The following is a 16,315-nucleotide window of genomic DNA, read 5'->3' as shown; positions in this document are numbered from 1 at the left end:
CCAAGAAAATTTATGAGGCCCTGCATTAGTGTAAATAATTGTTACCCCATCTCCAACTTTTTCTTTGCGCATAACACGATGATGTCTTTGTCAATGGTGCTGTCTAAAGTCAGTAGTAATGCCTAGACATAACCAATATTTATGATATTCAAAGTCTTAACACGAGATGACCAAAGAAGCATCTGTCTCACAATTTACAGATTATTCAGTATCCAATACTAACCTAAAAGAAACAAGGTAGGTGTTGTGTAACATTTAAAAGAGGTTATCTTTCCTTCTAAGTATTTATGAAGCTGTTATTCATTCACAGATATTTACCAAGAATCCTTTCCGTGCTAGCAGCTGTGGGGGATAGAAAGAAGACACTGTCCCAACTACTGGGAACTTACACTGTAAGCCCAGGAAGACACAAATAGAAGGCACTTTCTAGTTCTTTCTTTTCTTACACAGAACACAGCACTGAAGGAATGTTTGTAGACAAAGCAAAACAAATTTAAGTTAGGCAGAAAGGAAAAAGGATTCTATAATAGGTCATCCAAAAGGAGTTACAGAATTCAAATGTTGACATTTTTAATAGGATTTTATTGAATTAGCTGAACTAGTGAAATTTCCTTTAAACACATAATAACTTTCTCAATGTGAAAATACTACCTACTACTTACTAGGAGGTGAAAGAAGGCAGCAAAGATGTTAAAAAGAAGGTAGACCCCTTTTTGATACTCAAAATGAAACTGAAGATGGACCAATTAACCAGGAGTTCAGTCCCTGGGTTTAAAACCAGGGACTACCATCGCTCTGTGGATGATGGTAGTGACGGCTCCACAACAATGTGAATGTCCTCAACTGCACTGAACTGCACACTTCAAATGATTAAAATGGTAAGTTTTATGTTCCATATATTTTAACCACTATTTAAAAAAACAATTTTTAAAAAGTCAATTGTATTTCTACATACTAGCAATGAATATGTGGACACTGAAAAAAAATACAATACCACTTATAATCACTTAAAACAATGAAATTCTTAGGTATAAAATCTAACAAAACATATGCCAAGACTTGCATTCTGAAAACTACGCAATGCCGATTGATGAAAAAACTCAAAGATCTAAATAAATGGAGATAAAAAAACGTGTTCTTGGATTGGAAGACTCAGCATAATAAAGATGTCAATTTTCCCCAAATTGATATAACGGTTTAATGTTATTCTTATCAAAATCTCAAACAAGATTCTTTGTAGATGTAGAAAAGCTGAGTATAAAATTTATATAGATAAAGGAACTAGAATAGCTAAAACAATTTTTAAAAGGAAACATAAAATGGGATGAATCTATCCACCTAATTTCAAGACTTATTATTATAGCGATGGTAACCACGACCGTGCGGTACTTGTAGAGAGACACATGTACCAATGAAACATAACAGAGAACCCAGAAATAGACCCGCTGATCAGTATGCCCCACTGATTTCTGACAAAGGAACAAAAGCAATTCAGTGGAGAAATAGCCTTTTCAACAAATAGTGCTGAGACAAATGGCAAAAAATAGGCAAAAAATGAACCCTGACGTAAGGGCTCACATCTTACAATAAAATTAACTCAAAATAAGTCATGGACTTAAATGTGAAATGTAAACTTTCAGAAAAAAAAACACAGAAAATTTTGGGGACCTAGGGACAAGCAGAGTTAAGAACTTAACACCACATAGAAATAGCAGAGTTGGGGCTTAAACACAGTTCATCTGAATCCAAAGCCCATACTCGTAATCACCATGCCATATTTTTGAGGTTTCTATTTTCCTGCCTTAAGCAAATATTTAGTTTCTCTCGGAAAACCGATTTGTTGATTACAGTACTTCAGGTTCTATACATCATTTCTCAGGGTATAAAAATATAGATATAAAATGAAAAAGGTATAGGACAGTGAGCTGCACTCTGCAGACCACAGAGGGTTATAAGGCTTTAACCCTATCCCTAGGAGACAGGCCAGGAAACTCTGGTCCTGATAATACTCCCTAAGGCCAGATTCCTTAGCCACATTCCCCACACCTTTCCTTGTTTCAGGAACTAAAACAGGACTGCTGCTGCTGAAAGTATCGGGGTGTAGGATTATAGAACTACCTGGCCAGAGGGACTCAGGAGAACTAACTGTCCAGATGTACAAGGACAACTGACCTCCAGAAACGGGGAGGCGGAGAAGGCAGGTGGCACAAGATGCAAAGCTAAATGAACACCTGTATCTTTATCAACAAGGAAGGCTGTGTTGAAGTGTGTGGCTTTGCTAGTTACTGGATGAGGTTCTCATGTAGAATTATCAAGTTCGGTTGTAAATCTAGAGAAAGAATGGCGGAGGGGCTGATGAGAAGTTCTGAAAAGGAGCGGAAGGATGGCACTGGGGACTTTGCCTTTTGCGACAGTTCTTACTTTGCCCAGGTGGTGCAGAGGGGTCTTCTGGCACAGCGAGCCAAACAAGTTACCCTGTACGTTACTACATCACAGCCACGGGATACGTGTCTTGTGCAGAGAGTGGGAAGAGGTAGAAGTAAAGGGGACAGAAACGAAGCTCTCAGACTCCCACATGTTTCTTATTACAACAGAGTATAAGCCCTCAAAAAACCATTAATTGGCACTGAAATCTTGGTTTCTAACTCCCATTCCTCACTAACAGTAACCATGGGGGAATAAGCCTGGAACACCCTATTGTGCCAGAAAATGAGGAAATGCTCAGAGAATGATGAGTACACGTCAAAAAGACATAGGATCCAGCTTTAAGGATCTCCCAGTCCTCAAATTTTGAACAGTTTTAAGCATCAAATAATGACTGTAACAGATTATAACTCACTTAAAAAAATAAGAATTTACGAGTCCATACTGATATAATTAAATAATGGAGAAGACAAAGCTTTTCCCTTCAGTGAAGTGCCAATTAATTAATGTAGAAGAAATAGTGCCATTTAAAAAATATCATGATTTGCAATTCATAGAAATAACTGATTCAAGCAAGAATCACTGGATGCTAAAACAAGTACATAAAGTTTTGAGGAGAAACAGGATATTTGCATAGTCTCAAAGTATCTTCCCACAAATTATAAAGGGAAAAAGAGGAACTTTATAATGGAGGGACCTGGCAGGTACCACCTTAACCAAGAGATCCAATTTCTCGTGAGGAACAGAACAAACAGACATCCTGGGCCTCCTTACATGATACACTGAGATTAAAATTTCACTTCAGTGGTATTCCTGATGAAAATGCATAACCTTGATCTAATCCTAAGGAAACCTCAGACAAACCCAAACAGAGACATTCTACAAAATAACTGGCCTGTACTCTTAAAAAAGCCAGGCAAAAAAAGACAAAGGCTGAGGAAATGTTCACATTTAAAGAGACTAAAACAACATGAGAACCCTTTATTTGTGGGGCTTTTCTGCCTTTTAGTAGATTCTGCTTGGATATTATCACTGGGTTGTTAACACCAAAAATAATTATGATGAAAAACCTAGGGCTCAGATTATAATAATAATGTTAAAAGGAATGAAGTTTTTTTGTTGGAAATATTTTCTTTTGTCCATGTCTGAGTGGCTATTTTTTATTGAATTGGTTGACTTTTTATTTTTGAGTCTTAGCAATTTTTGTATGATTTGGATACAAGTCTTTTGTCAGATACAGGTATCACAAATATTTTCTCCCAATCAAAGGATCACCTTTTCATTTTCATAATAATGTCATTTGAAGATAAGATGTTAATGTTAAGGAGTGTTATCTTTTTTTATTTCATGGTCAGTGCTTTTTAAATCTGATCTAATAAATCTTTGGTTACCTCAAAAAGAAAAGAAACATGATAACTAAATGCAACATATGATTTTATACTGGATCCTGGCAAAGGGAAATAAAGCTAAAATGATGTTAGATAATTGACTAAATTTTTTTTTTTTTAAGATTTTTATTGGGGATGGGGAACAGGACTTTATTGGGGAATGGTGTGTCAATCTTAGTTGTGGAGGGTGCCATTCAGCTTCAAGTTGTTGTCCTTTCAGTCTTAGTTGTGGAGGGCGCAGCTCAGCTCCAGGTCCAGATGCTGGTGCTAGTTGCAGGGGGCGCAGCCCACCATCCCTTGTGGGATGTCAACCGGCAACCTTGTGGTTGAGAGGACGTGCTCCAACCAACTGAGCCATCCGGGAGCTCAGTAGCAGCTCAGCTCAAGGTGCTGTGTTCAATCTTAGTTGCAGGGGGCGGAGCCCACCATCCCTTAGTTGAACCGGCAACCTTGTGGTTGAGAGCCCACTGGCCCATGTGGGAATCGAACTGGCAGCCTTCAGAGTTAGGAGCACGGAGCTCTAACCGCCTGAGCCACTGGACTAGCCCCCTAATTGGCTAAATTTTATTAAGTTCTGTGGATTACATAACAGTACTATAGAAACGTAAAATTTATGGCTTTTGATATCTGTATTGTGTTTAAGTAAAAGAATGTCCTAGTACTCAGGAAATACACTCTAAAATATTTACGGGTAAAAGGCCATGTTATCTACAACTTACTCCCAGTGCTTCAGAAAAAAAAGAGACGTACAGAGAGTAAATGATAAAGCAAAAGGGGCAAAATGTTAATAATTAGTAAAACTGGGTAAAGAATATATGGAAGTTCCTTATACCACTCCTACAACTTGTTTTCAAGTCTGAAATTATATCAAGATATAAAGTTACATAACCAACCAAAAATATTTGTTGAATAGTGAGTGGGAAAAATCCTAGCCTAGGTGGATTTGACTAAAGTTTTCTTATAGTCTGGCAGTTTTAATGACTAAAAATTATTAAAATCTGTAAAGTCTTCATTTTTTAAAGTTAATAACTTTTTCATTTATGAAAATCAGCAGCATTTACCTTTTCCTCTCTTCCTTTATTCTGTTCTTTCTTTTCTCGACAACGAACAGCTTTCCCTCTGTCATTGTGAAGATTGTGTGCAGATGGACGGTGAACTCTGACAGTTGTACTTGGACGGTTACTGTGTGGTTTAGGGTCACTGTTTTGAGAAGACTGGCGTTTTCTAGGACCTGGTGAGGGTCTAATCAAACACAACATCATTAAAATTAATCAACTCCTGGAGTGAGGTCAAATATAGATGAACACACTCAGTGTATAAGAGTTTACGAACTAAAGAAACCAAGGCAATAATTGAACACACTCAGTGTATAAGAGTTTACGAACTAAAGAAACCAAGGCAATAATTGAACCAAGGACTGAATAAACTGAAGGTCACTGAAATCTAAGACCAAACATTTAATTTGACATAGCTGTGTGTGGTGATTTAATGAGAGGACTGGAATGCAGTGTGGTTACATGGGAGAGATAACGAAAGGCAAGTGACTATCACCTCTCCTTCAAAAGGAAATTAGCTGTTGTATACCAAGGAGGGATTGAGAAATTAGTCTGATTCTTGGAAACTGAAAACAGAGCAATTATCAGAGAAGAGAGTACTATCAAAAGAATCAGAATACAGTGCAGGTGTAGAATTAACATTTATCTACTCGTATACATGCAATTTGGTACCATTTTATTTAGAATGTATCATAGTTCTCATGTTTTAATTCACAAAATTTAATTATTTTCCTATTACAAAACTGATATAAGCACTAGCTCTGCACATAGTACTTTACATTTATACACGTCACCTCATTTCATTTTTATTTCTATGGCAGGAGACAGACCTCTCAAATATTTTTTAGGTTCTTTCTATACCCCTAGACTTGGTTGGGGTCATTAAAATAAGCAGTAACAAAGGGAGACGTGTCCTATCCTTAAATACCTCTAGTTAAGAAAGAAGATATGCAAAACTAGGCAAGTACTACTCTAGAAAGTGTGAGACACACCTGGTGTGATGGCAATAGCCTCATGAAGACAGAAAATAAATTGGGCCTCTAAACACAGGAATTGAACTGACCAAGAGGGTGCAACTGCAGACAAGAAAATCAACAAAAAAGCAATAAAATTAAAATGAGCTTAATCTATGTAAAGGAATATGAAGACACTACCTATAAAGGTAATGGTGAGCATAGCGATACGATACTGAACAGATATAATGGTTCAGTAAGTAGAAGATCTGAATACAGAGGCTTGGCTTTTAGCTAACTGCCACTGAAAAGCTTTTAGAAAGACCTTAGTACATCTTTTTCAGGTATACTAATAAAGAAAACACAGAAAGCAGGGAGATGTTTGTAGGTTACAAATGTTTTCAAGGCACAAGATGAGAGCCTAGCTTAAGACAGTAAGAGTCCAAGAGACACACTACTAAAAAAGACATTCCTAGATGTGGAAATCTGAGAATGAGAATTTGGGAGGATGATAAAGCCAAACCAATGAGTGTGTGGAAAGAACAACGGTGGTTCAATTTTGGATTCAGAAATTTGCATTGCCAACTGGAGATACTCCCTTAAAATATGTATTTTTTCCCTTACTAGAAAAACAACACAATATAGACACCGAAATATAACAAAGCACAAAGAATTTTTTTAAAGTCCCCTGTAAAAAGCTATAACCATTCCTCTTAAGATCAGGAACAAGGCAAGGTTGCCCACTATATCCACTTCTATTCAACATAGTGCTGGAAGGTCAAGCCACAGCAATCAGACAAGAAAAAGAAATAAAAGGCATCCGAATCAGTAAGGAGGAAGTAAAATTGTCATTATATGCAGATGACATGACACTATATATAGAGAACCCTACAGACTCCACCAAGAAACTATTAGAGCTGATAGATGAATTTAGTAAAGTAGCAGGATACGAAATTAATATTCAGAAATCAGTTGCATTTGTATATACCAATAATAAAACACCAGAAGGAGAAATTAAAAAAAACAATCCCATTTACAATTGCTTCAAAGACCATAAAATATCTGGGAATAAATTTTACCAAAGAAGTAAAAGATCTGTACTTAGAAAATTATAAGACACTGAAGAAAGAAATGAAACAAGATATAAATAGATGGAAACACATACCATGTTCATGGATAGGAAGAATTAATATTGTTAAAATGTCCATACTGCCTAAGGCAATATACATATTCAATGCAATTCTTATCAAACTACCAACGACATTTTTCACAGAAATAGAACATATTATACTAAAACTTATATGGGACCATAAAGACCCCAGATAGCCTCAGCAATCTTGAGAAATAAGAACAAAGTGGGAGGTATACCAATACCTGACATCAAATTATACTTCAAGGCTACAGTAATCAAAACAGCATGGTATTGGCATAAAAACAGACACATAGATCAGTAGAACAGAATAGAGAGTCCAGAAATAAATCCATGCCTATATGGCCATTTAACCTACGACAATGAAAGCAAGAATGTACGATGGGAAAAAGACAGACTGTTCAATAAATGGTGCTGGGAAACCTGGACAGATACATGCAAAAAAATGAAGCTGGACCACCTCCTTACACCATATACAAAAATAAATTCAAAATGGCTTAAAGACTTAAATGTAAGATCCGAAACCACAAAATTCCTACAAGAAAATATAGGAAGAAACTTCACAGACATTACCCGGAATAAGATTTTTACTGATATATCCCCTCGCACAAGGGAAGTAAGAGAAAAACTAAACATGTGGGATTACATCAAACTAAATAGTTTTTCCACAGCAAAGGAAACCATCAATAAAACAAAAAGGGACCCTACTGAATGGAAAAAGATATTTGCCAATGATAAGGGGTTAATATCACAAATTTATAAAAAAACTCACTCAACTCAACTCCAAAAAACCAAACAACCCAATTAAAAAATGGGCAGAGGACATGAAGAGACATTTTTCTAAAAAGGACATACAGATGGCAAACAGACATGAAAAATGCTCAAACTCACTAACCATCAGAGAAATGCAAATAAAAACCACAATGAGATACCACCTCACCCCAGTCTAAATGGCTATCATCAATAAATCAACAAATAACAAGTGCTGGCGCGAATGTGGAGAAAAGGGAACTCTTGTGCACTGTTGGTGGGATTGCAGATTGGTGCAGCCACTATGGAAAACAGTATGGAGGTATCTCAAAAATCTGAAAATGGAACTACCTTATGATCCAGCAATTCCACTCCTAGGTATCTATCCGGAGAAATCCAAAACTAATTCAAAAAACTTTATGCACTCCTATGTTTATTGCAGCACTATACACAATAGCCAAGACATGGAAACAACCAAAATGCCCATCAGTAGATGACTGAATTAAGAAACTGTGGTACATTTATACAATGGAGTATTACGCAGCCATAAAGAAAGAAATCTTACCACTTGCAACAACATGGATGGACCTAGAGAACATTATGTTAAGTGAAATAAGTCAGACAGAGAAAGACAACTACCATATGATCTCACTTATATGTGGAATCTAAAGCAAAGAATAAGTGAATGAACTAATCAGAAACAGTTTTGGAGACATAGAGAAAAAACTGAGGGTTGCTAGATGGGAGGGAGGTGGAGATAAGGGGGGAGGTGAGGGGATTAGAAAACAGTCGGTAACCACAAGATTGCCAGGGGGTTTTGAAAATTAATTTGGGGAATGTAATCAATGTAAAGATTTTGTAGGGTATCCGATGGACACTTGTCTCATTAGGGAGACCACCTCAGGGATGATGTAGACGCCTGATCACTGCACTGTACACCTGAAGCTGACGGTGAACAATAATGAATGTCAACTACACATTTGTGTGTATGTGTGTGTGTGTGTGTGTGTGTGTGTGTGTGTGTGTGTGTATACTTACAAGAAGCGGAATACAGCATCAGGAATAGAGATAGTGGAAATGTAATGGCTCTGTGCGATGTCAGAGAGATAGTGGATAAAGGGGAGGGGGTTTCACACAGTGTGAGGGATATAAATGATAAACGTCTAAGTACTACTTTGTCTTGTGCACCTGCAACTAATAAAAAAAAATGTGAAAAAAAAACATAAAAAGTCCCTGGTAACCCCACTAGCCAGAGTTAACCACTTAAAATATTAGCCTATTTTCTTGTGGTTGCCTTTCATTTAAACAAAATTGGAATAATTATACACACATAGAATCATATTTTTCTGTACATATTCAATCATGAGGCATTTCCTGTACCATCACCTTATACATGACTTTTAATGACTAGACAGCAGTCAATCACATAAAATGTGCCCCATTTTACCCAGTTCTTACTCCTAGCAATTCATTTATCCAAAAAAGAATTTACTAAACTCTTCCTATTGACAGACACTAGTCTGAGCATTAAAGAAAGACCATTTAAAAATAATTTTAATAAAAGCCTTTACTCTCACAGTCTTACATACAACTATGTCTGTGGCGGTGAGGGAGCTTCAGTGAAGAAATGAACAGTATGTCAGAAGATGCTAAGTGCTGTTTAAAAATAAAGAAGGGTAAAGGGCTATAGGCTGATGGGGGTGCAGGGGTATTTTAAGTAGGATGATCAGAGACGGCCTTTCTGAGGTGACATTAAGAAGACCTGAAGAAATGAGAGAACAAGCTATCAAACATCTGAGCTGAAGGAAAGGCAAAGGACTGAAGTATCATGTGTCTGATTTGCTCAAGGAGACCGGGGGAGAGTTGTAAGAACTTAAATCACGGCCGTAATGGGGAACCACATCTCATTGGCTGCTGAAGGACTTGATAAAACTTAGGGGGTTTTTTTCCTGTAAGATGAGAAGATAATTGAGGAACATGAGCTGACATTTAAGACTTTTAAAGACAATCACACCTAACAGCTTTTAAGCAATTTCTGATATTTACGAAAAGGCTTCAACGAACCTCCTTATACAAACATTTTTGTGTACAGCTCTAGAAGAGAATACTCAGAATTCAACTCAGAATCAGTTGAATCTGTTCTTTAAGTCAGTTAAATCTCTTCTTAAAATTTACACGAGGTTAGAATCACCAACAGCTGAAGAAAGAATAGCTCTCTTGAGTATAAGTACAAATGACAACAAACAGAAAAATGAAGAGTGTTGGGGGCTATCCAGTTAAGGGAGCAAGTGAAATTATAGAAAAAAGCAAAAAGATGCAGCAAATAATGTCAAAGAGGATAACTTTTTAGTGAATAGTAATCCAGGGCATTTAAAATCAGACACAGGAAAAGAAACTGAAGAAACAAGAAGCAATAAGAAGGACACTATTTAGGGCTCATTATCAGAATTTTCAAGATGAAAAGGCTCACCTAATTCAATTTCCCACTATCCCCAAGATAGAATCCTCCTGTCTCTGCTTGTTAGACTGAGGTGATGAAATAGTTCATTAAATTTGCCGACTTTTTCTAGGTTCCTTGGAGACCTCTGCTGCTGGAGAGGGCCTTGTCTGGTTGAGCTGAGTGGGAGAGACCCCTCAAATAAATGAAGAGGCAAGCCAAAAGAGGACTCCAACAGGATATTTAGAGACCGGATTTCTCTAAGGCCTTAGGAGAAAGATGGGGGAAGTTAGCTCCGAATGAAGAGGTCTGTGGTGTGAAAGGGACTGAGTGCCAAGTAATCAATCGGTACGCTTTGCCTTGTTCCTTTGCGGAGAACTTGGTAAAAGCTGTGAAAAACTCCTGATATTCTCCTTCTTACTTTCACTCAGAGGAAATTTTAACAAGATGGAAAAAACTGCATTCACTAGAATCCACTTAGATGAGCAAACATCCTGTTTGGTAACGAGATTCCAAGGATATGGATAGAACTCTTTTAAACTAGACAAACAAAGAAGTTGCTCACTTCTTGAAGGAGAGGAAAGGAGAGACTGCTACTGGTGGACCCACCCAAAAGATGGAAGGTCATGTACTCCATAATACAATCCCTCTTCATGACTTTCTAAATTTATAATCAAAGTAATAAATTCCAAAAATCCTTGAAAAAAAAATTCAAGTCAACTAAATTTTCATTGGGAATATCTATTAATTGGAAAGTTCTTACCAATAATGGAGAGGAGTTACAGGGCTGTTAATACAATGTTTGGGTACCCCAAAATTCATTGACTTCCTAACCCCTAATGTGACCATTTGGAGTGAGGAAATAATTAGAGCTTAATAAGGTCATAAGAGTGGGGGCCTCATCCAACAGAATTAGTGTCCTAAAAGATACCTCAGAGCTGGCTCACTCTCCCCGCTGTGTGAGAACACAGAGAGAAGGTGACCATCTGCTCAGGCGGGTCCTTCCCAGGAATAGAATCAACTAGCACCTTGATCTTGGACTTTCTAGCCCCTAGAACGTTGACAAATAAATTTCTGTTGCTTAAGCCACCCGTCTATGGTATTTTGTTGTGGCGGCCCTAGCAGACTAATACAGGGGCCAATGGATAATTCTCCAGAAGGGGAAAAGAAAAAAGTAGGAATAAAACATTATTAATGGACAATGGGGAAAAAGTGACATGTATTATTCTACTTCTGAAATAAATAAAAAAGTATTTATAAATGTAGAAAAAGTTTCACTCACAAATTCACTGCAACTTTATAGTAACAAAAAAGGGGATGACAACCAATAAGAGCATGGTTAGCTATGCAGCTTACAGCCCACTCAAAAGAGTAGCAAAAACTCTTAAAAAGCAGCAGAGAAAAAGGTCTGACATGGCTTATAAGTCATCAGTATTTACAACATGAAGAGCAAATTACTCAACCTTTCTAAGCTCAAGTTTCCTCATCAGAAAGTGAGCCTAAAAAAATGAGTACCTACCTTCTAAGATTGTTTTCAGAATTGAATAATATATGCAAAGCAATTAAGACCAAACCCAGTACATCATGTGTAACAATTGCTATTAGAATTTTTTAAATAAAACAGGGCACAGTTTTGGGTCTTTTTCAGGGCACAAAGTTATGAATTATGAATGCAGCACAACTACACCTGTGAAAATAGACAATGCACAGAAGACTAGAAGTCACACTGTATGACTGCCCCTCTACTTTTATGGAGTTCCCTTTTTTCTTTGATGAACCTATTGCCGTACTTATTTTTTTTCATGAATTCTAAAATACAACAAAATATTTTATGATAGTGCTTATGAGCAAGGCAGAGATTTATTAAATAATTCAAAAGATATCAGAATCAGTAACAGAACATTAGTATTTTTATCTGGAGCTGAAGAAAAAAAATGGCTAAGAAACAATCAATACCCATTAGTTGACCTTAAACTAGAGAGGGAACACTTCGGTATGGTACATCTAGAAGTAAGGACCATGTGTATCAGAATCACCTGCAGATTCCTGGGCTCCACCTGCTCTCCACTATATCAGACTCCTGGGAGTGAAACCCAGAATCCACATTTTTAATGAGCACCCCCAAGAGATATCTATGTATACTGCAACTTAAAAATGACTGGTATGGCACAGAGTGCCAGCTTTGTAGTCAAATATATCTGGGTTCAATTCCTATGAGCTTTGCGATAATGGGGAAAAGTCATATGACCTCACTGTACCTCACCTACTTTATCTGAAATATTGGGAAAATATAACTTATTTGGAAGGCTTCTTGTGAAATATAAAAAATCCAGCACGTGCTGGTTATGACAGTGCTCACAACACTGTGAGTACACTGTGAGCACTCAACATCTATGACCCATCACAAAATACAATCAAGAATTAAGAGTTACCATGATAGAATGTTAAACTGAAAAACACTTAAGCAATGTCTTAATGCAAGATTCTAAAAACTAGTTAGGGGACAAAGAACCTGCAAGTCACAAATGCTCTTTATAGAATGTTGTGATACACACATATATTTAAACTGACAATACAAACTTGGAAATCTATTATGTGAGTAAAATAGGTAAGTGCCATCCACCTGCATAGTCAGTTAAAAAATATGCAGTGAAACTAAACATCATAGGCTCTTTAGAGCATTTCAGTAAATACCACTTTCACTAATTGTTCATTAACTGGCACCAGGTAACAATGCCAGAGAAAAATCTAAAACTGAAAACATTTTATCTTTTCTTTTTTTCTGTGAATCAAAAAGCCCATTTTTCAAGTTAGCAGCAGTATAGCTTGATGAATAGCAGTATTCTGCGATTGTTTGAGAACCACTGTTTTCATCTAACTCCTTCATCTTACATAAGAAAAATCTGAGGCCTAGAAAGATTACACGATGTTCCCAAAGCTACCATGAGTGGCAAAGATAGAACCAGAGCCCAGATATTTCAATTCCCAACCCCACATTCTTACACTTAAGATAAGGGTGTCTCCGCTATTTGAAGCTCACCTCACAAAAGCATACTGTGGCTTGTTTCCACCTAAATTTAATTTATTGAAATGGTTCAGTCACATAATATATAATTTAAGAGCTATAAAAGGCATTCAGAAAGAAAACCATCTCCCATGTCTGTCTCCCAGCCACCCAGTTCTCCTCCTCGATTTAGCCAACGCCGTCAGTTTCTTGTGCTAGCCTGTTTCTGAAAAGGTCTCCACTTACCTTCGTTCAACAGGTACAGGCAAGGACCAGACTTCTCCCTCAGAAGCGGGAAGCTCATGCTGCGCAGCTTTCAATGGAGTGCTGTCTAATTTAAAGCTCTCTAGGGTTTTCATGATATCCTTAACATGTTTAGCTTCCACATTTATTTCCTGCCAAACCTGGTTTCAAAGGAGAATATGGCTCTTTAAATTTCTATAACTAATAAATCACTGGCAAGATTAAACTAGGGCCATTTATTTAGAAACCTCCATTTTGACAGATATACAGTAAATCACACCAAGATATTCTGTTGAAATTTTAATAATGGTTCATTAATTCTTTGTTTTCAATTGCACAATTAATTCTGATACACTTAATTAAATATTCTGGCCAATTAACCCATGTTACTGACTTACGGTTCTTATTCAAATTGCACAACAAATTGAAAAGCTAGCTGAACTATAAAGTCTGATAAGAATAATACCTTGGCAAATTGCACTTTGATGGGTTTTTATGCGATTTAATTGACATTTTAAATGCTGATCAGAATCCACTGATTTCATAACTCATTCAATGGATTGCACTTGAAAAATAATGGCTTCAGAAGATAAATGGCTCAATTCACATACAACCAAGATATTTTTTTAAAGCAGTCTTGATTCAATTTAAAAACTATATATACATATATACATATATATATATATACACACACACATATATATATGTGAAATGTTGAAATGAAGTTTTAAAAGTAAAAGTAAATGATTTGAGTATCTTTACAAAAAATCTTAGAATTTTGAAGTAAAAGTTTCTGGCCTAAGAACAAAAGGTCTTAAAAGTCTTCAATGACAAATGAGACTCCTTATAAAATGAATTCTTTTTCCCTTCCAGTAATGTGAAGAATATACAGAGGCAGATTTAGGGAAAGAGGTTAAATTCAAAGAGGTAGGATATTTTCTCGTCTAAAGAAATGAAGCACGAATATGGCATTATATCAAAAAAGCAGTTCAGCCGAATATGAGGGATAATATTCTACCTAGAGGAGTAGCTCAAAAAGACTAACCTCTGTAATTTTGTTATAAATGCCCCCCTTCAACTGGACCTATGAGTTCTATAGTTTCCACCTGTAAATTTCTATTGGTCCTCGTTGACTAACGTTCCTGAAATGGGATTCAAATATGGTCTGCTTTATAATGTTCTATAGAAAACTTGCTACCCATGAGATTTAGGTGTCATCTGCAGTTTCAAAAATGGCTTATAAAGTCAACTCTAACTTTACCAGGTGAAAATGTGATCTAGAAAAAAAATTTCACAACCATTATTTTTTAAAAATCTATTAGAGTTCAACAATTAGAATAATTGAATAGAACTCATAATACTGCTGATGGTGAATATAGACTATTATTAATATAATACATCCAGTTTCAAATATCATACACAAATCCATGTAATAAATCATATACTCTTAATGTGTAACTTCAAAAAGCACTGACAAGCTATTTCAATTTTCTCTTCTGAGTAAACTATTAAAAAGCACAGCAGAAATGATTCTCACCTGTTGCCATTTCTGTTGGAGGTACGTATCTTTGACTGAGTATAGATACTTGTTCATTTGGTCAAGAACTCCCTGATAATACACCATCGCGGAGTCATAGTTTCCCAGCAATGCATATTCACGAGCCAATTTTACATTCTCACTAATCATAAGAAGACTCATGCTCAAGTGTAAGCTAAAAAAGAAAGAAACATTTCATAATGTATATCTCTTAAAAATAAATACTATGAAGAGGTTTTTAAAAGTATACTTTCCAGGACTCCTTCAAGAAACTCACAAGCACACTTTCCATCTCTAAACATTTGCTCATGCTGTTTCCACTCCTTTAAAGAAATTTTTTTCCCATGGCCAAACCCTACCTATGTGTCAAAGTCCCGCTCAGATGACAGTTCTCCCACCATATCTAACTTCCGAACTTCTCAGTTCAGAATAAACTCTCCCTTTCTGAAGTCCCCAGGCACTTTTCTGGGACCTTCCATCTCAAGACGCTTGTCTACTTTGAATTATAGTGATTGATATATGGCTTATCTCTACTACACTGAGTTCTCTGAGAGCAGGAGTTGCATCTGAAAGGCGTGAGACTGTATCCCCAATGTATAACACACCAGTCTTATTGAGTATCTACAGAACAAATGTAGAACGTTAGGCACAGTTTTGGGAAGGCTTGCAGAAGAGCAGGAAACACGTGTGTTTGAAGTTAGAAAAATCTTCGTTAGAATTGTAATTCCACCACCTTCGTCAAGTCCCTTAACTTTCTAAGATTCAATTTTTAAGTTTGTAGTAAAACTGAGATAGTAACTATCTCCAGGAGTTAAAATATAGGGAATAATATTTCAAGTATCTAGCATACTCCTTGACAAAGAGTAGGTCTTTAATAAAGGGCTTAAATGCATCTTCCCTGAAACTTTCTATATACAAGCACCAAGCACAGTGTTTGTACTTAGTAAAATATGAATAGATATGGGTATAAAACATTAGAAGTAGGCACTTGATAAATGTCAGCTTTGTTGATGTTAATGATGATTACTATTATTATTAACTGTACAGAGCATGGTGAAGTTCAAAGTCAGAAAGACCTGAGTGCTTTTGAGAGGACAATGATTTAGATTAGGGTTGTGGCTTTGGAAATAAAAAGAAACAAATTTGAAATGTGGTGAGAGAACTGCTGAGAGTACTTATGAACTTGTATGGAGATGTTGAAAATGAATCAAGTTTCAAGCTTGCAGAACAAAGAACTGAAGGGCTCATGAAGGATTTCAGCTTTCCTCTTCACAGGGAAGCTGAGAAGAGACAGATGTATGAAGGTAATAAGTTCATTATTTTTGACTGCTTTCGTGTGTCAGTGGGATATCCACATAGACGTGTTTCATAGAT

General features: G+C 36.5%; 1 protein-coding gene across 8 annotated transcripts in view; it reads right to left on the bottom strand.

The window, feature by feature from the left end:
• Positions 1 to 16,315, bottom strand: part of KATNA1 (katanin catalytic subunit A1) — a 34,263-nt gene that overhangs the window by 9,749 nt on the left and 8,199 nt on the right. For all 8 annotated transcript variants that reach the window (XM_081031740.1, XM_081031747.1, XM_081031745.1 and 5 more), the window contains 3 exons: positions 14,942 to 15,116; positions 13,408 to 13,565; positions 4,874 to 5,054 (listed from right to left, as the gene is read on the bottom strand). In XM_081031740.1, the coding sequence (XP_080887866.1) occupies positions 4,874 to 5,054; positions 13,408 to 13,565; positions 14,942 to 15,103 (501 nt within the window). In that variant the 5' untranslated portion in view covers positions 15,104 to 15,116. The remainder of the gene's footprint in view (positions 1 to 4,873; positions 5,055 to 13,407; positions 13,566 to 14,941; positions 15,117 to 16,315) is intronic.

The sequence above is a fragment of the Rhinolophus hipposideros genome (genome assembly GCF_964194185.1).
Source record: "Rhinolophus hipposideros genome assembly, chromosome: 3".
NCBI classification, from domain to species: Eukaryota; Metazoa; Chordata; class Mammalia; order Chiroptera; family Rhinolophidae; genus Rhinolophus; species Rhinolophus hipposideros.
The sequence above is the reverse complement of the archived record's forward strand: the minus strand, read 5'-3'. Positions and strand labels throughout refer to the sequence as shown.